The sequence below is a fragment of the Nycticebus coucang genome, chromosome 4 (genome assembly GCF_027406575.1).
Source record: "Nycticebus coucang isolate mNycCou1 chromosome 4, mNycCou1.pri, whole genome shotgun sequence".
Classification (NCBI taxonomy): domain Eukaryota; kingdom Metazoa; phylum Chordata; class Mammalia; order Primates; family Lorisidae; genus Nycticebus; species Nycticebus coucang.
Genome location: NC_069783.1, coordinates 83,293,049 through 83,313,836, shown reverse-complemented (window position 1 = coordinate 83,313,836; position 20,788 = coordinate 83,293,049). Strand labels below are relative to the sequence as shown.

The window sequence follows — 20,788 nt, the reverse complement described above, 5'->3', positions numbered from 1 at the left end:
ACACAGTTCTAATAATTTTGAGTCATAATGAAAGCAATGATGTATAGGAATGCCCAGAAATGTCCCTTCTCCATGGGGGCTACCCCTATGGGGCTCCTCACACTGGAGCAAGGCGAGTGTCTACTAGGCACAATCAGCAGGGTGTGTGCTGTACGACACAGCAGCACTGTCCTTGTTGCTTTGGGATACTAGAGTATTTCTAAAGATAATGATGTTATATTTGTTTTCTTCATCTCATGTTGGTTGTGTTTACACATGTTTGACATATGTTTCTTGAAATGCTTTAAGTTTTAATTATTTTCAGCCAATATTTGTAGAAGAAAGGGAATTTCCAGGATGTTTTAATGAAATGTGGGGACAATGAGAAAGATACTCAAAATTGGGAATTTCTTGGATACTTTATAATGTGTCACTGCAAGAGGTAAAATTGGATCCCGAATTTTTAAGCTCAAAAATTATGAAAAAAACAAATAGAAATAGAAAGGCAGTGGGGCAGGAAAATAAGTAACTTCCTAGATTAGACAATGTCTGAGGATCAGGAAATGGGCCGGAAGCAGTTCACAAAAGAAAAAAAAAACCATGTTTTAATATTTTATAGGAAAAATAGGTCATGAATCCCAAGGCTAAACTGCTAAAGAAGAGGGTAAGATTTCAGTGGCGTAAGAGGGAAACAAGTTGTCATGTCGTCCTGTGCCAAGGATGTGTGCCAGCTTCAAGAGTTCCTAGGCTCTTGACGGAGAAGGAAAGAGAAATAGTAACAGAGCCACGAGACAGGGAAATATCAGGAACCTGTGATAAGAACCCAGCATTAGGGGTGAACAGGTGGGGGCTTTTAAAACCAAGCCTCAGCTCTTGCATGGCCATGATGTCCTAGCTGGTTTTCAGCCTTGCTAATGCATAACAGATGATGAATTAGATTTTGATGAGGACAGAAAGGGGAATTGGCTTTCAGGGAGGCCTGGCAGGGCATTATGTGGAAGTGCTTGAAAGCTTTCATTTTGACTTCACAGATATTAAAAACAAACTTGTATACTTCAGCTTGTTTGAGTTTTTTTTTTTGAGAAAAAAATACTGAGTAATGTTGAACAATGAATACTCCCTAGGTAGTCAGGTGACAAAGCTGATCATGGAGCAACTATGTGAGTTAGTGTTCTCATGCATAAAACAAGGCAAGGAGCTTGATCTGGGTACCACAGAAGCTTTCTTTCAAAAAGTTCTGACCTTTTTGAGATTCATTTATTTATTCATGTAGACATTCACTCATTCAGTGCCATGCACAATTCTAGGCCCTGGGATGAACAAAGCAAACTGCCCTTGTGGAGCTACTAACATTCTAGAGGGAGAAACAGAGACATAAACACAAGTGCAGAGAAATATCTATGATGTGATTTCGGGTAATATGTTCAATGAAGGGACACAGAGGGGAAGGTTTGATTGAGAAGGTGACATTTTGGCATGGAAAGTGAGTTATGTGGATATCTGGGGTCAAAGCATTGCAAGAGAGTTCAGGGGCCCCTGGGCAGGCCCAGTTTTAGGAGTGCCAAGGATGCCACAATGAAGCAGAGAAGAACTTGGATCCAGATCAGGCAGAGCCTCGCCCACATGGCAGGAGCTGGGGAAGCAGCCTCAGGAAGGGCTGAATAGGGGACATTTCTGGTTGGTGTGCAGAAGGCAGAACTGGGTTCAAACTGGGGAAACTGACAGGCTAGAAGCAGGAGATTAGAGAGAGGCTCACTGCTGGGAATCTTGGTGACAGGTGCTGGTAGTTGGGGCCCAAGTGGTAGTGGATGGAGGGATGAGACGTGGTTAGATTTTGGATATGTTTTGAAAGTAAAGCCATCAGGATTGTCTGCGGATTGAGTGAGGGCTATCAAGGTTTGTGGTCAGAGGAAGTAATGGTAGTCCCGGCTAGGGAAGGGGTACACATGGTCAGCGGTGGAGGCATAAAGCAAAAATCCAGCTTCAGCATGCCAAGTTTAAGAAGCCCAACTGGATGTCTGAGGGAGGACATGGAAAAGGGAGCTGGACATGGAAATCAAACACTCAGAGGAGAGGTTGGAACTGGAGGTGGGCATTCGAATGCCATCTCTGAGTAGATGGTACTGAACACCATAGAACAGACTGACATCACAGAAGGAGGAGTTGTAGATACAAGAGAGGACTGAAGACAGAGCCAATGGCCCCAACATGAGATAGGGAAGAGAAGGGGCATCCATCAGGACAGGAAGAGTGGCAGCAGCCAGTGAGCAGGGATCCCAGGACAGTGTGTGGCCTGGAACACTGGATAAGGGAAGGCAGTGCCAACACTGCTGAAAGATTAGGGGACAGCTGTGAGCTGACCAATGGGATTTGACAAGGTGGAGAGATCAACACGGAAGAGCAGATGATGGTGCTGTTGGGTAGAAAACTTTGATTGGAACGTGTTAAAGGGAGAACTGAGGAGAGACCATTCTTTAAGGGATCTTTCTTGCTCTTTCTCTCTTTCTCCCCATCCCTCCTTTCCTCCCTCCTTGCTTTATTCATTTCTTTCTCCTCCCTCTTTCCCTCCCTCCCTCTGTCCCTTCCTTCCTCTCTTCCTTCTTTTTCCTTTTTTTCATGGGGTTTTGCTCTGTTGCCAGGCTGGAGCACCCATGGCATGATCATAGCTTGCTGCAGCCTTGAATTCTTGCACTCAAGAGATCCTCCGAACCTTATACTCCCACAGTGCTAGGATTACAGGCGTGAGCCACCACACTGGGCCCTTTAAGTGATCTTTCTAGAAAGAGTAGAGAAATTTATTTTTCTATTGAAAGAGAAATATTGCGGAGGGGAGGGGGGGAGGGAAGGTGTACCACTAGGAAGTATGGGGCCTAAGGAGAATATTTTTTAAAGATAGGAAGTTTTTTTTTTTATTGTTGGGGATTCATTGAGGGTACAATAAGCCAGTTACACTGATTGCAATTGTTAGGTAAAGTCCCTCTTGCAATCATGTTTTGCCCCCATAAAGTGTGACACACACTAAGGCCCCACCCTCCTCCCTCCATCCCTCTTTCGTTTCCCCCCCCATAAACTTAATTGTCATTAATTGTCCTCATATCAAGATTGAGTACATAGGATTCATGCTTCTCCATTTTTGTGATGCTTTACTAAGAATAATGTCTTCCACTTCCATCCAGGTTAATACGAAGGATGTAAAGTCTCCATTTTTTTTAATAGCTGAATAGTATTCCATGGTATACATATACCACAGCTTGTTAATCCATTCCTGGGTTGGTGGGCATTTAGGCTGTTTCCACATTTTGGCAATGGTAAATTGAGCTGCCATAAACAGTCTAGTACAAGTGTCCTTATGATAAAAGGATTTTTTTCCTTCTGGGTAGATGCCCAGTAATGGGATTGCAGGATCGAATGGGAGGTCTAGGTTGAGTGCTTTGAGGTTTCTCCATACTTCCTTCCAGAAAGGTTGTACTAGTTTGCAGTCCCACCAGCAGTGTAAAAGTGTTCCCTTCTCTCCACATCCACGCCAGCATCTGCAGTTTTGAGATTTTGTGATGTGGGCCATTCTCACTGGGGTTAGATGATATCTCAGGGTTGTTTTGATTTGCATTTCTCTAATATATAGAGATGATGAACATTTTTTCATATGTTTGTTAGCCATTCGTCTGTCATCTTTAGAGAAAGTTCTATTCATGTCTCTTGCCCATTGATATAAGGGATTGTTGGCTTTTTTCATGTGGATTAATTTGAGTTCTCTATAGATCCTGGTTATCAAGCTTTTGTCTGATTGAAAATATGCAAATATCCTTTCCCATTGTGTAGGTTGTCTCTTTGCTTTGGTTATTGTGTCCTTAGCTGTACAGAAGCTTTTCAGTTTAATGAAGTCCCATTTGTTTATGTTTGTTGTTGTTGCAATTGCCATGGCAGTCTTCTTCATGAAGTCTTCCCCCAGGCCAATATCTTCCAGTGTTTTTCCCATGCTTTCTTTGAGGATTTTTATTGTTTCATGCCTTAAATTTAAGTCCTTTATCCATCTTGAATCAATTTTTGTGAGTGGGGAAAGGTGTGGGTCCAGTTTCAGTCTTTTACATGTAGACATCCAGTTCTCCCAACACCATTTATTGAACAGGGAGTCTTTCCCCCAAGGTATGTTCTTGTTTGGTTTATCAAAGATTAGGTGGTTGTAAGATGTTAGTTTCATTTCTTGGTTTTCAATTCGATTCCAAGTGTCTATGTCTCTGTTTTTGTGCCAGTACCATGCTGTCTTGAGCACTATGGCTTTGTAGTACAGACTAAAATCTGGTATGCTGATGCCCCCAGCTTTATTTTTGTTACTAAGAACTGCCTTAGCTATACGGGGTTTTTTCCGGTTCCATACAAAACGCAGAATCATTTTTTCCAAATCTTGAAAGTACGATGTAGGTACTTTGATAGGAATGGCATTGAATAGGTAGATAGCTTTGGGAAGTATAGACATTTTAACAATGTTGATTCTTCCCATCCATGAGCATGGTATGTTCTTCCATTTGTTAATATCCTCTGCTATTTCCTTTCTGAGGATTTCATAGTTTTCTTTATAGAGGTCCTTCACCTCCTTCGTTAGGTATATTCCTAGGTATTTCATTTTCTTTGAAACTATGGTGAAGGGAGTTGTGTCCTTAATTAGCTTCTCATCTTGACTGTTATTAGTGTATACAAAGGCTACTGACTTGTGGACATTGATTTTATATCCTGAAACATTACTGTATTTTTTGATGACTTCTAGGAGTCTTGTGGTTGAGTCTTTGGGGTTCTCTAAGTATAAGATCATGTCGTCAGCAAAGAGGGAGAGTTTGACCTCCTCTGCTCCCATTTGGATTCCCTTTATTTCCTTGTCTTGCCTAATTGTATTGGCTAGAACTTCCAGCACTACGTTGAATAGTAAAGGTGACAGAGGACAACCTTGTCTGGTTCCAGTTCTAAGAGGAAAAGCTTTGAGTTTTACTCCATTCAGTAAAATATTGGCTGTGGGTTTGTCATAGATAGCTTCAATCAGTTTTAGAAATGTGCCACCTATGCCTATACTCTTCAGAGTTCTAATTAGAAAAGGATGCTGGATTTTATCAAATGCTTTTTCTGCATCTATTGAGAGGATCATGTGATCTTTATTTTTGCCTCTGTTAATATGGTGGATAACGTTTATAGACTTGCGTATGTTAAACCAGCCTTGCATCCCTGGGATGAAGCCTACTTGATCATGATGAATGACTTTTTTGATGATAAGCTGTAATCTATTGGCTAGGATTTTGTTGAGAATTTTTGCGTCTATGTTCATGAGTGAGATTGGTCTGAAATTCTCCTTTTTGTTTGGGTCTTTTCCTGGTTTTGGTATCAGGGTGATGTTTGCTTCATAGAATGTGTTGGGGAAGATTCCTTCTTCCTCAGTTTTTTGGAATAATTTCTGCAGTACAGGAATAAGCTCTTCCTTGAAGGTTTGATAGAATTCTGGAGTGAAGCCATCTGGACCAGGGCATTTTTTAGTTGGAAGATTTTTTCTTGTTTCTTTGATCTCAGTGCTTGAAATTGGTCTGTTCAGGAGGTCTATTTCATCCTGGCTAAGTCTAGGGAGAGGGTGTGATTCCAAATATTGATCCATTTCCTTCACATTGTCAAATTTCTGGGCATAGAGTTTCTGGTAGTATTCAGAGATGATCTCTTGTATCTCTGTGGGATCAGTTGTTATTTCCCCTTTATCGTTTCTGATTGAGGTTATTAGAGATTTTACTTTTCTATTTCTAGTTAGTCTGGCTAATGGTTTATCTATTTTATTTATTTTTTCAAAAAACCAACTCCTTGTTTCATTAATTTTCTGAATGATTCTTTTGTTTTCAATTTCATTGATCTCTGATTTGATTTTGGATATTTCTTTTCTTCTACTGAGTTTAGGCTTAGATTGTTCTTCTTTTTCCAATTCGATAAGATCTCTTGTGAGATTGTTGATGTGCTCTCTTTCTGTTTTTCGAATGTAGGCATCTAAAGCGATGAATTTTCCTCTCAAAACTGCTTTTGCAGTATCCCACAGGTTTTGGTAGCTTGTGTCTTCATTGTTGTTATGCTCAAGGAAGTTAATGATTTCCTGTTTTATTTCTTCCTTCACCCATCTGTTATTCAACAGAAGATTGTTTAAATTTCCATGCCTTTAGGTGGGCTTGAGCATTTTTGTTAGAGTTGAGTTCCACCTTTAGTGCCTTATGGTCTGAGAAGATACAAGGTAAAATTTCAATTCTTTTGATTCTGTTGATATTTGTTTTGTGTCCCAGGATATGATCAATTTTGGAGAATGTTCCATGGGGTGATGAGAAGAATGTATATTCTTTATCTTTGGGGTGGAGTGTTCTATATGCATCTATCAAGCATAGTTGTTCTAGGGTCTCATTTAAATCTCTTACATCTTTGTTTAATTTCTGTTTAGAGGATCAGTCCAGCTCTGTAAGAGGTGTGTTAAAGTCCCCTGTTATGATGGTATTATCAGATATCATATTGCTCAGACTGAGTAAGGTGTGCTTCAAGAATCTGGGAGCATTTAAATTGGGTGCATAAATATTTAGAATGGAAATGTCTTCTTGTTGTATTTTTCCCTTGACCAATATAAAGTGACCATCTTTGTCTTTTTTGACTTTAGTTGCTTTAAATCCACATGTATCTGAAAATAAGATTGCAACTCCTCTTTTCTTCTGAATTCCGTTTGCCTGAAAAATTGTCTTCCAACCCTGGACTCGGAGCTTTAATTTGTCTTTTGAGGCCAGGTGTGTTTCTTGCAGACAGCAAATGGATGGCTTGTGTTTTTTAATCCAGTCAACCAATCTATGTCTCTTCAGTGGGGAATTCAAGCCATTAACATTTATTGAGATAATTGATAAGTGTGGTAGTATTCTATTCGTCTTATTTTGTGAGAGTCCATTGCTTAGTTTTATCTTTTGCATCAGTGTGGAGGTTAGGTTTTGTCCTTTGATTTCTGAGTTCTTACTTTGCTGCTGATCCATTGTGGTGGTCAGTGTGCAGAACAGGTTGAAGTATTTCCTGTAGAGCTGGTCTTGTTGTGGCGAATTTCCTCAATGTTTGTATATCCGTAAATGATTTGATTTCTCCGTCAATTTTTAAGCTTAGCTTAGCAGGGTACAGAATTCTGGGCTGAAAATTGTTCTGTTTAAGTAGGTTAAAGGTAGATGACCATTGTCTTCTTGCTTGGAAAGTTTCATTAGAGAAGTCTGCGGTCAATCTGATGGATTTGCCCCTGTAGGTCAACTGGCGCTTACTCCTGGCAGCTTGCAGAATCTTTTCTTTTGTCTTGACTTTGGACAGGTTCATCACAATGTGTCTTGGAGAAGCTCGGTTAGAGTTGAGGCGACCTGGGGTCCGATATCCCTCTGAAAGCAGTGTGTCAGACTCTTTGGTGATGTTTGGAAAATTTTCTTTTATAATATTCTCTAGTATGGCTTCCATTCCTCTGGGGCATTCTTCTTCCCCTTCTGGAATTCCTATAACTCGTATGTTGGAACCCTTCATAAAGTCCCATAATTCTGACAGTGAACGTTCTGCTTTCTCTCTCTTCTTTTCTGCCTCTTTTACTGTCTGAGTTATCTCAAGAACTTTGTCTTCTACCTCTGAAATTCTTTCTTCTGCATGGTCTAACCTGTTGCTGATACTTTCCATTGTATCTTTAAGTTCCCTAATTGACTGTTTCCGTTCCTTCAGGTCTGCTATATCCTTTTTATATTCTTCATATCGTTCATCTCTTATTTGATTCTGTTTTTGGATTTCCTTTTGGTTATTTTCCACTTTATTAGCAATTTCCTTCATTGTTTCCATCATTTCTTTCATTGTTTTCAACATGTGTATTCTAAATTCCCTTTCTGTCATTCCTAACATTTCTATACTGGTGGAATCATCTGCAGTAGCTACCTCATGGTCCCTTGGTGGGGTTGTTCTAGACTGGTTCTTCATGTTGCCTGGAGTTTTCTGCTGATTCTTCCTCATGAGTGATTTCTTTTATCTGTTTCCTTGCCCTAATTTTCCTTTCACTTCCTCTTGCTCTTTAAGTTCTTGTGCCTGTGGACTAAGGGTTACAGGACCAGAAGGGTGAGAAGGTTGAAGAGTAAAAAAAGGGGATGAAAGAAAGGAGGACCGAGTGATAAGAAAAAAAGAAAGATAGAGAAAGGAGAGGGGGTGGGTATAAGGAATATTGACAAAAAGAAGAGAGGCACAGAAAGAGAGAGACAGGGCAATATAGGTGTACAGTAGGGTACTTTGACACAACCTTAAAAAACCCCACCTTCTGGGGGTGCCCAGTTGCGTGGTTCCCTTGAGGTCAGCAGCTCTTTGCTAACCTGATCAGACACAGTACCCCACCTCCACCAAGTAGAGAGGAAAGACAAAAATGCTATAAATCAAACCAAAAGAAGCAAACAGAAAACTTTACGGGGATAAAATTGGGTGAAAAACCAAATTATATCGGTAGAAACACTAGCAAAAATGAAGTTGAAGTTATTAAAAAAGGCAGCAATGGGAAATTATAATTAAACTAGGAAAATTGAGAAAGAAAAAGGGATCTGTGTGGAAAAGATTGAAATTAAAAAAACAAAAGAACATCAGCAACGTCAAAATAAACAAACAAAAAAACAACCAAACCAAAAAAAAAAAAGAAGAAAAAAATACACAACCAAAAACAAAGCAGTTTGTATATGTTATTGAATATTGTCTGGGCAACACGTGGTCTTCTGGGGTATGAGATGTTAGTCACAGTTCTGATACGACTGGACGCTGCTGATTTCTCAAACCCTAGCAGGTAGACACCCTAAATCTCTCTTCAGCCTACTTAAAAGGCACTTTGAACTTGTAAACTTGCTGAGCAGAAGCTTTCCCAGCTTTCTCGCTGGAATCGCTGCTGAAGTGGCTATCCACTTACTCAGTGTGCCAAAACCGGTCTCACTCTGCCCCTGAGGGTTAGGGCTGCAAGGCGGCTCAGACCCCACCCTTAGGCTACTTGGTTGCTGGGTTACCAGCTCCCACCCGTTTCTAGCTTTGCGACCCTGAGGGCGGAGCTTGCCGGGGCAGATCACTGACAATGGATCCGTGTGACCCACCGCCAAACACTATTAGCTCCGTCTGGCTCAGCGGCTCAGACTGGGGCCCTAGACAACGGCCAAAGTTCTCCGCACTCCCGCTCAGGCCTTCCCCAAGGCAGTTCAACTCAGTGCCAAGTCCAAGGACATCAAAACAGTTCCCAGGTAAGGCCTTTCTGGTTTGCAGTCTCGCTGCTACTGAACTTACAGTTGTGGGCGGGTTTAGACGGATTGAACACACGCGACCACTTGCCGGTTTTCCACTGTTTTAGTCCTCCTCTTGGGGTCCAGAAGTCTCTCGCTGACTCCCTGTATCTCAATAGGAGTGATGATAGGCAGTTCCCACCAGCCAGAGATGCCTGGAGTCCTATCTCCCCAGACTCACGGTGCCCAGATGCAAGGAAGCTGTTACTCGGCTGCCATCTTGCTCCGCCTCCCCATAAATTTCTCTCACCTGCCTCTGCAAGGCCCAGTTTCTAACAGGACACAAGCCAGAACCAAAGATAGGAAGTTTTGAGGCATTATAGCAGTTTTGAAAAAAGTTGTTAGGAATTATCCAATAGAAAAAGAAACATTGGAGATACAGAAGAGAAATGTAAATTAAGAGAACCAAATCCTTATGTAGGCATAAAGGAATGGGGTCCAGTACCAGAGGCAGTATTGGCACATGATAGATGTAGGGGCAGCTCAGCCCAGGGGCAGAAGATACAAGATGTTGGGGGAGATTTGGAGTTTGAGGCAGCTCTGCTCCAATTAATTTTACTCTTCCCCTCCCTGCTGATAGTGAGAAATGAAAGGGGATGTCATAGGTTCTAACATAGTCAGTCCATGGTAGGATGGAGGATGACTTGAACAGGGACAGGTAATAGGATTTCACGTGAGTCAAAATCACTTGGGATACAATGCTCCTGAGGTTTGGAGGCCCATGGAAAAGAAGGGAGGGTGCAGATGAGGGTTCATACACTACCTTGCACACATTTGGATAAGTCCCTCAAATTAAAGACGTAATGGGACTTGGCTGGTGTTGGCAGGAGATCAACACTCATCCTGTTATATATCTCAACTGAGGCTTCCACAATGTTCGGGGCAGTCTGCTTTACAGCTGGTAGGAAATCGTACAGGAAGCCATTTAAGATGGCCTAGAATCAGAAACATAATATGACAGGGTTAGATTTTTTTTTTTAAAGTAAATACATATCTTTCAGCTACTCCAGAGTTCATAATTTTTCTAATAATGAGTAGAAAGCCATATTCCAACACAAAGATGACTGGGTGTTAAAGCTCTTCTGTTCATTTCAGAATACGTTCTCTTGAATGGGCTTGCTCCTGTCCTCTGTGATTGTTGGTGATGCCTGAGCAGAATTCATACCTGACTAGTGAATCTACTCTCAAATAATTATATCTATGCTTGTAGAGGATCCAGGGTGTCTTCATGGAGGATACACACTCAGCTGGAAATGAACTGAGCTCTGATTTTTATGAAGGAATGAGCAACAATCCCATAGGCTTTAATCTTCATTCATATTTTAAGTGTAATTTAAGTGTAAGGAGGAACTCCCTCGTGCCTCAGCTTCCCAGTCTCTGTAACCAGCCGCACCCTGGCTCAGATCAGGAATTTGGAAATCTCTTTAGACACCCTATTCTCTGCTCCCCTGCCCCCCTGATCAATCTTGTATACATTTCTTGGATCTGTCTGTTTCCCTCGGTTTCCCAGACACCACCCCATTCTGGCCCCCTGCTCATTTTCTTCTGGGCTTATTCTGTGCCTCCTCAGTGGTCTCTTCACTTCTACTCTTGTTTCTTTTCTGTTACTTTAATCATGCAAATCAGGCCATAGCTCCCCCAGAGTTCCAACCCTCCCCAGCCACCTCACCTCCCCACTCCTCCTCCTTGTGCACCTGGGTCCCAGACACACTGGCCTGGACACCTGCTCCTCCCTCCCTCTGCACACACTGCTCCCTGTTCCAACACCTACCCCAAATGGCTCCCTGGCTCTCTGCTCGGCAGGAATCTCAACTTTTCATTTTTTAGGTTACATGTCATCTCTCCAGAGAGGCCTTCCCTAACCACCCAATCTAAAACAAGCTCTCTACCAGTCTCTCTGATCTCCTCATAAATAACCTACCATAATTTGAAGGTGCATGTTTATTAGCTAGTCCCTACCCCCAGGTGTTTGAGCTCTGATTTTTATGGTGAAGGAGCAATAATCATTTTACTTGTTTAAATAGATAAATTCTCATCACTGGTGGCTTTTCCCATGAGTAACTCCAGAATGCATGTCAATACTTGCAAGATTGTCTTTTTGACTTTAGATTTGGGAGTCATGAGATCTTTTGAAATAAACCATAAGTATTTGTTTTCAGTGGGCCTCCTGTTAAACATTAGCTTCAGTGGTTTATGAAGACTATGTGTCTTTTTGAGGTACCCTCTTTCCTGGGCCCCCAACATGACTTCAACATACTCCACATGGCCTATGTTTTGTGTAGGATTATCCTAAACCCAATCTTCAAATTTAATGAACATGTATCTGTCCAGCTTTATGGGTGTGATGGACAACAGAGAAGCTAAAACTTTTATTTTTTTATGTATAAAATGTGTATATATGTATAAACTTTATATATATGAAAAAAGTTTTAGCCTTTCTATTCTCCATCACACAAATACAAATTCAGTTTCTAACACATAGATTGGTAACTGTGTGTATGTATCTATTTATCTCATCCATCTGTTTATTATTGGTCTCTATGGTAGAAGATCCATGAGGACAGGTTTGACATCTGTTTTGCTCAAAACGATACACCAATGTCTGGCATACGCAAGGTGCTCAACAGATATTTGTTTAACAATAGAATTAGGGGCTACTAAATTGGTATTCATAAATTAGAATTGGCATTCTAATCTAAATTGTAGAGTTTACTGGGGACCATGGCTTGATATTCTACTTATGGTCTGGCTTACATGACACGTTTGGCAAAATTCCTAAGCTCCTACTAAGATATATGAAATACACATAAGACAGAGCCAGCATTCTCACAGTTTTGGGGAAGAATGCTGTGGCAGGAGGATATTATTAATATTTTATGGAGTTGATCATGGTTTTCAATTACTACTGTTACATCTTTCTAGAAATTTAATTTAATTTGTTGTGTGCTGTTCAGCTTCCCCTTAGAGTGTACAGTGATACATACTTTGGCACATGAATTTCCAATAAGTAAACATTCAGGTGTGTATGAATTGTGGTACAAGGAAGAGTCACCCATCACCCATTTGGAATACATATTCCAAATCTGTGCAAACCCCGACCCATCATTAGTGATGCCCTCCCTGCATATGCATACTGTTTAACTAATTTGCAACAAACTATGAAAGAAAGTACAGCGATACGGCTGATGGTTTAAAAATCACTGGGTGATTAAAAACATACTATATATATCATATATATGTACTATTTGGACTCAGGCTTCTTTTATACAGTAGAAGTAAATCCATTTATATATGTTCCCAGTCATAAATTTGGTTTAACGTATTGATTTCGCTTTCCTTCAATTCTAGGTTATTCCCAGGTTCTTTCTCCTGAAGTCCTTTTTTTCTACAGCTAAAATATCTCCTGTTTGTCTGATCCTGGAGGAAATGTGCTTTCCCACCTGAATCTAGTTTGTCTGTAGCCCCCAGAATCCCTCAGTTTCATGGCATTTCATTTCCATTTTCACCAACAGCTAGGAATTTTAAAACATAAGCCTGTAAGGTACAGTGGGAAGAAGCACCTTCCTCACAGCCCATTTTTAGCTGTGATGTGCTTGCTGGATGATGTTCCCAGGAGTCACACATTCCCATGGATGTGTCAATCCCACATGAGGTTGAGGGCTGAGGACAATTTCTTTCCCAGAAGCCCACACTCCACCTTTTCCTTCCCACCCAGGACAACATTTTGAAATGTTTTTGTGGGGATAGCACTGAATTTGCTTTAACTTATTAAAATAATTCAAAAATTTGGTAAGGTATGTTTGGGTAATGTGGCTGGGAATCATTCACTTTGAACTCCAAAATATAAATAGAAAGTTTCTCAAAAATAGTGTGTGAGGGGCTTATGAAATCCTTGTAAAGGCTGTGGTATTGGTCCCTGGCACCTGCTTCATGTCTTGTTCCGTACTTTGGTGCTTAATTATAGGAGAGATGCTCTCATGCTTTCATGTTTTCTAAAATACTCTCCAAAAGATTTTTGAAATGTGACAGTTTTTGTATATCATTTGGCATCAGGTGCTGAACAATTTGTAGGAACTACTACAGATTTACTAAGAATGATTTCCCATGGATGTAAGCTGTTTCAATGTGAATAGAAAACCTTTTTGTATGTACTAAAGATTGTGTACATGCTGGCTCTGTCCCTCTTGCATGCAGAGGTGTCCATACTGCTGGTCTGCAGGCCAAATGCTGCTTTTGTGAAGCCTTTTTGGCTTATATGTGGTGTCAGATACCAAGAAAAGTATGCACGGACCTTTTTATAACTAATCAGCTTTTGTTGGTGTTTGTGCATTTAATGTGTGGCCCAGGACAACTCTAATTCTTCCAAAATATGGCAGAGAGAAAAAACAAGTTTGGATGTCCATCGGAAGAAGAGTTGATATTGGTAAAGGTGGAAGTTCTCTTAATCCCTACATCACCAGTAGATACTTACAAAGCCACCTTCTCTAGACCAGTCACTTGAAAGGTCTTATTCTATCTGTAGGCCTGCCTTCCCATTTCCTCCCTCTGTGATTGCATTCACCCAAGTACTCCCTGCTCTCAAGATCCCTTCCCTCCTGTCAATTCTCATTCTCCTCTAAGACTCAGCTCCCAGTCTATCTTCTCTAAGTGTTTTTTGCTGGTTGGTTATAGCATTCTCTAGTCATGCTGATTCCTCTTCTGTCATGGTTCTGTTCAAAATAATGTCTCTCACATTTATGGAACATTCTGCTGAGCACTCACTCACAGGGCAGGAGCCCTTATTTTCCTCATTTAAAAGATGAAGAAGCACCCCCTTAGGGAAGTGAATACAAATAAAAGAAATATGGGCTTTCATTTCCTATGGATGTAAGCTGTTTCATCCATGTGGTGGTAGTCAAGGTGATGAGTTCTGTTTAGGTTTTGTTTCCTTTCCCATGGATGTAAGCCGTTTTATTCTTAGTGGTGGTAGTCAAGGTGATGAGTTCTGTTTTAGGTGTGTTGAGCTTCACCACCCTAAGGAATCTGGTTTTGTGCTTGGTGACAACTGGACACACACACCTGGTGGTCAGGTATGAGATGAGCACAAAGGTGAAGAGTTGGTAGTGTTGAGACCTGCTAACAGCTGTGTGCAGAGTGCTAAGGGTTAAGGACTGACTGCACAGGCTTCTTTAAAAACTGCAGTTATGTTTGTACAATGTTTCTGCATTCCTAAAACTATCCCTGAGACACAAACACAGAAGGCAGTGATGCGAATGCCTGGCAGTTACTCTCCAGATATCCATGTTTACCTGCTTTCTGCCCAGGAAAGAGATGATGAGCTCCCTAGAAACCTAACAGACTACTTTGGTTGTGGGAGCTTTGGAAAAAATATGTTTTTTTTTTTTTTTTGCCTTTTAGCTTAAATTTAAATCCACACATACCTGAAAAATCTGTTTCAGACTGTGCTCTGAGGGCGTTGGGAGACACAGCATGCTGAAATGTCTGATGAAGCGGGGGGTCACAGGGTTGCGGCCACCGCCTGGAGGTGCACATGCCGATACGATTGTTACATCCTGCATGGGAAGAGTCCATTGGATCACCAGGCAGAGAAAGAAGTGAGATCTGCCCATCCCAGTGGCAGCATTAAAAAAAAAAAAACCAACACTTTTTGATGACCTACTACCTGCTAGCATTGCATTACATTTTTTTTGGTGCACATTAAAGGAATCAATTCTCACAATCACCTCAAGAGATCACTATGATTACCCCTATTTTATAGATGAAAAAAATCAAGGCCATAGTTAAGTGAGTTATTCAAGGTCATTCAGCTAACTCATCCACTTTGCATATATACCTTTATGTAAAAACTTGACCTTAAAAACTTTGTATTTGAAGTTAAAATATCAACATTTTTTCAACAAATACTAAGTACAGTTGATTCTCATTATTCATGGCAGTAATGTCCAATAAAGTTGACTGGAGCTCTGAATTAGTAAATACTGAACCATTGTTCCTAGAGGAAATACAAGGTCTGTTTCCTACAAGCCTCTGATCATGACATTTTTATTAACTGGCCAATATGTGCAAAGTAAGTGAAATAAGTAAAACATCTTATTTTGTATTGTTAATTCACTAATATTGAACTCATTGCCAACAGCACTATAACTTACACCTGAAAAAAAAGCTTATCAAACTTATATGTTTTTCGTTAGGCACATCTCAGCCTCTTTGTGCTTAGGCACAGCAGACAGCACTTTAACACTACACTTGGGGCCATTTGATATAACAAAATCGCCAATGGAAAGTATAAAATGTGAAAAATGTGGCAGGAAGTAGACCTTGAGAAGGGCACTTGTTTGCAGTCTGAGAGCTGAAATGAGAAGGCAAAATGCTGCCTTATTTGGCCTCAGCTAGAAACCTGTGTGTTGGGTGTCTAAAAACTTTTGCTACTCTCTTTGTGTCTACAAATGACTGAGATTAAGTGTAATGAATATTGATTTGGCAGTTACAAACAGATTTTTTGAGTAGGACACAGCATCCACAAATAGTAAAGATCTACTCACAGTGTAGCAGGCATGGTGCTGGGCTCTTATGAGTAAAATGGAGAGCAAAAACCCTGTGGTTATAATGGAGAGAATAAGCAACCTCATCCCTTCCCCTCTCAGCTACTGCATATGCCTCTGGTTCTGCCTTCGTTCTGGCCCAGGCCTCCTGCACCAAGGGGATCTTCCCATCACATTTCCTTTGGAAGCTACCCATCCCTTTTCAGGGTAAACTCAGGCTCTTCATCATGAGACTGTAGCCCCTTGGGATGTGGCCTCTGCACCTCCTTCTGCTTTGGTGCTCAATTTCACACCATGATGGCACTTACATTTGTGCTTCTGGGAGGTAAAATGCTCTCTTTGCCTACTTGGCATGTCCTGCCTTTGTGATCCAGCTCTGACATCCCCTCTGGGAAGGCTTCTTTCACTCTCAGCCCAGCTCCACACGGACTCTCTCCTGTCCGTCCTCACTTAGCACCCTGCATTATAAATGTCTGTCCACCCTCTGAAGAGCAGCTCTCTGAGAGCTCTCTGAGACAGATTATCTCACTTGTGCATGAATGCAAAGAACCCAATATAGTCAGATGAATTGAATTACATAGAAGTAACACTGCAACTTGTGTTAATGAGCTGAATTGTGGCCCCTACCCCTTTGTCATATGTTGAAGCCCTGACCCCAGTGCCTCACAATGTGGTTGTATTTGGAGACATGGTCTTTAAAGGGGTGATTAAGCTTAAAAAAGGTCATTAGGGTGACCTGTAATCCAACATGACAAGTGTCCTTCTAAGAAGACATGGGAAGTCCACATAAAAGCACAGTGTGAAGATGGCCATTAAAATCCAAGGAGAGAGGTCCTGGAAGAAATACCTTGATCTTGGATGTCTAGTCTTCAGAATTGTGAGAAAATAAATTTCTGTTGTTTAAGCTGTCTTGTCTGTGGTACTATGTGATGGTAGTTCTAGCAAACTAATGCACCATATTTCCCTATTGTTTAAATTTAAACACATCAAATAATTAAAAAGCTAAAGTAACCTGTATTTCTTTCCAAAAGAGTTTGTTTCTGTCATAAAATCCACCAAAATCTTGATACTGCCGAAGTAATTCAATGGGAGGCTGAGAACCATAGCGATCCAGTCTGGGCATGTTTAGATCATCAACAAAAATCACAACTCTTTTGTTTCCTGGTGCTCCTGAGAAAACAAATTTAATTTAAGAATAATGACATGCCCTTAGAAAGTGTACGGCAAAGCTTAGGTATGGTTGTGGACTCAGTGACACCTTGGAGGTAATACTGAGCTCAGCTCTTCTCTCACGAGTGAAAAGAGGCCCTGATGAATCCTGCTCCAAGGAGAACAGACTTGCCTCAATCCCATTCAGGACACTGCAGGGAGATGTGGACCTGGCAGGGACATCTGCCTTGTTGTGGCAAGTGGCCCCTCACCCTCTCAGAGCATATGACAATGGCATTTCTCCAGTAATGTCTGTACCTTTCTCAACCCCAGCCATACCTGCTGCCTTTACCAACTGTGTGGCCTGGGTATGGGTGAGGAAAGTTATTTTCTTCCCATAGGAGGAAGAGGAAGAGTGCCAAAGTTTCCATTTTATAAATGCCATCATACCACTCTCCCAGGGAAAATAGGGTTAGTCTCATGAGAGGGAAATTCAGTACAGGGGAGCTGCACAATGCCACATTTATCTTGAAGAAAATCAATGTACATACTCATCAGGAAAAAAGATAGGATGACAGCAGAGAAAAGAGAGACCTGATGGGCAAATGGCCATATCCCTGTGGTTGGGATTAATTGTAGGGGGTGATTCCAAGGTCACAGAGGAAAATAATGCTCCACTTCATCCTATGGCTCCTAGAAGCCAACTACTGGGCCAGCAGGCAGGGAAAGGAGCTGATAGAATCATTTGTAGAGATCTGGGGTCCCCACAAGAAAAGACTCAGCATCTGTTGCTCTGTGATTATTTAAGTGGAAGTAGGGAACAGAGAGGAGAGGCAGTGAAGCAGTGGACGGCACCTCTGTTTGACATAGCAGGGCCTACTGGATGGTGGAGAGTGTGGATGGCAGCTAAGCCCAGCCCTGGCTGGTGCCCCATCCAGGACACTGCAGATGGACCACTGGAGGTTGGGATGAGTGGGAGCTGACACCCTGATTCAGGGTACGTTTTAATGGCAAGGCTGGTGCCTGACCTACAAATAGCTCTTCTGGGAGACCTGTCACAGGGGCCCGATCCTGAAAGCCTGGCTTGCAAATGGCATAGTAGTCATTCAGCACCAGCCAGAGATGGAGGGACCATCCACAGAGAGGCCAATCTAAATGCCAGTTAGAAATAAGACACTCCAGCCTTTCCTTCCCTCCTATCTCAACATACTACAGCCTCCTATAGTGAGGATTGGGTAGAGAGCACCCCTCAGCTCCCTCCACCTCCAGCACCTGGGACTACCAACTTGGCTGACAACAAGGGAGGAGAAGAGCTTTAAATTGGGTTTGGGATTGAAGCTTTTATATTGCTCAGAGTCAAAATATCTGAGGTGTCCAGAAAGTTATGATATTTATCTAAGTAGTCAGTAAGGGAGGATAAAGGAGATATCACAACATCTGGTTGAAAGCTCTGACAGAAGAAAAAAACAGAAAAGTTTTTTGTTTTTTTGAGCAGGTGTATTGCCTGAGCTCAGGGGTTTGAGACCAGCCTGAGCAAGAGCGAGATCCCATCTCTAAAAACTAGCCGGGTGTTGTGGCAGGAGCCTGTAGTCCCAGCTACTCAGGAGGTTGAGGCAAGAGGATCACTTGAGCCCAAGCGTTTGAGGTTGCTCTGAGCTACAACACCATGGCACTAAATCTCAGGGTGAATGAGTGAGATTATGTCTCAAAAAAAAAGACAAGACAATAAAAGAAAAGAAAAGGGCAAATCAATGAAGGTTTGGAAGAGTGTGGGTAGAGGGAGGCAGAGACTGGAGATGTTCTGACTTGAAGGTGATAATGGAAATAAATGACTTGCTTGTTAAAAGTAAGATAGCTAGATGTCCAGCACAGGAAAAAATGCCACTAACAGATTTACCTTTACAAATAAATTAAGCAAAGAAAATATCTAGTTGTCATTTTAATATACACCCCGTTTCTGTGATTTATTAGCTCAGAGAATATTTTGTGTGGGACAAATTAAAGTGATAACTCTTACCTAGAATGTTTTTTCTTTTCCTTTCCAGTTTTGATTCAATGATCTCTTGGGTCCTTGCGGATGAAGTTTGAGCAGAAAAATTTAGATAAACAGGTACATAACCAGCTGATTCTTGAATTTTACTTAGCAATCCCTTTGCAATCACAGACTTTAAATTAAAAAATAAGTTAATTGATTTCATATTCAATAAATCTTTGTCTATTTAAATAATAATAATTTAGTATAGTGGATAAAACCTGTACTGTACAGTGGATAAAAACAGGAAAAAAAGAAAAGGTTAATGCCAGATTGAAATATCTACTATTTTTTTTTTACTGGAGATTTAATTTTGTTATATTTATCAGAACAGAAGAAATATTCTCAATCAGTGCTATCTCAACAAAAAGTTTTATTTTAGTTTTATACCCAAGTCCATCTTGTTAGCTTTGTAAACCAATCTGCTAGCAAGAGTCACAGAAAGATCCAAATCTCTTTTAGAAATAATTTAGAGGGGAGACAGTGAATCCCTGTTATATGGATTCCTCCAGAACCAAGAAGCACAAGCAATCAGTATTTCTTCCTCCATTCTACTTTTTTCCAAAACATTTGAATGACACCTTTGCTGTATCAGGTACAAGTAAAAAGGCAGGAGCAAACAGGCTGAGTTTTCTCAACAATCTTGGGTGGATGCAGACCTTTCTGGCCAATTCTCACCCAACCAGCATAGTGGCAGCCCTGGAAATACCAAGAAATATAACACAGGGTCCTCTGGTATATATAATATCAATATTAAGGATTTATTTGGAAGTTGGAAAACTTTGGAGTAATTTCCAGGGACAATGTAGATTGAGCATAGTTATATTCTTCCAGAGAAAAATGTTAAAAATTAAAAAAAATTTCCTCTGAGCAATAATGTACTATTTCTAGTGCTGACAATTCTATGTCCACCATGCTCTCATTTTGGGACAGAACTTCATGTTTGATGTAGGTTTGCTACCTTGCCAACTCCAGTTATTCCCGTAAACAACACCGAATGTTTGACTGCCAGTAGTTTCTCCATTAGATACCCATAGCGCACTGTGTCAGTTGTGGGGACAAGCATTTCAAAAAATGGAACATCTCGACTGTACTTGAAGGTAGGTATGATTCGTTCCCAGGGATCCAGCCGTTTTGTGTCAAAGTCCATATGAATGCTCCATAGGTCACCAGAACTGGGAAGCTAAAGTATAAAATTAAACACCGCTTTCAATAGGAAATACAGTCAAGATTGATGGACAGCAATAGATAGATATATTTATGTAGAAACAAAGGCAGTTATAGAACATGAATGGATTTGTATTTCTTTTTTTTTTTTTTTTTGTAGAGACAGAGTCTCACTTTATGGCCCTCGGTAGAGTGCCGTGGCCTCACACAGCTCACAGCAACCTCCAGCTCCTGGGCTTAAGCGATTCTCTTGCCTCAGCCTCCTGATGTATTTCTTTTTTTTTTTCTGCAGAGAAGTAGTTGTCTAGATATTTGAGACTAATTCTTTAAACACAATCATGCAATACACTTCATGAAGAACATATAATATATTATGTTAAAACCTCATATGAGAAGTATAAAGCATTTTAAATTCAATACAACAAGCAAAGACTCACGACATGCCAAATACTGTACTTGGTGCTGGGACAAGTGCTGAATGAGAACCAGCCTTTGTCTTTAACAACCCGGCAACCAACATGGGGGACATAAGCACTTCAGTTAATTCCTATGGGGAAATAAGAGCTCTAAAGGAATTTATTACAGTAACATGGGAAGGATGTCTCATTTCTACTTGT

General features: G+C 41.0%; 1 protein-coding gene across 1 annotated transcript in view; it reads right to left on the bottom strand.

Moving 5' to 3' along the window:
• DNAH6 (dynein axonemal heavy chain 6) overlaps nt 1-20,788 on the bottom strand; it is a 381,781-nt gene that overhangs the window by 132,319 nt on the left and 228,674 nt on the right. Inside the window, exons 38-42 of the mRNA XM_053587707.1 lie at nt 19,966-20,187; nt 18,990-19,137; nt 16,836-16,993; nt 14,702-14,833; nt 10,045-10,216 (exon numbers count right to left, since the gene is read on the bottom strand). Coding sequence (XP_053443682.1) covers nt 10,045-10,216; nt 14,702-14,833; nt 16,836-16,993; nt 18,990-19,137; nt 19,966-20,187 — 832 coding nt within the window. The remainder of the gene's footprint in view (nt 1-10,044; nt 10,217-14,701; nt 14,834-16,835; nt 16,994-18,989; nt 19,138-19,965; nt 20,188-20,788) is intronic.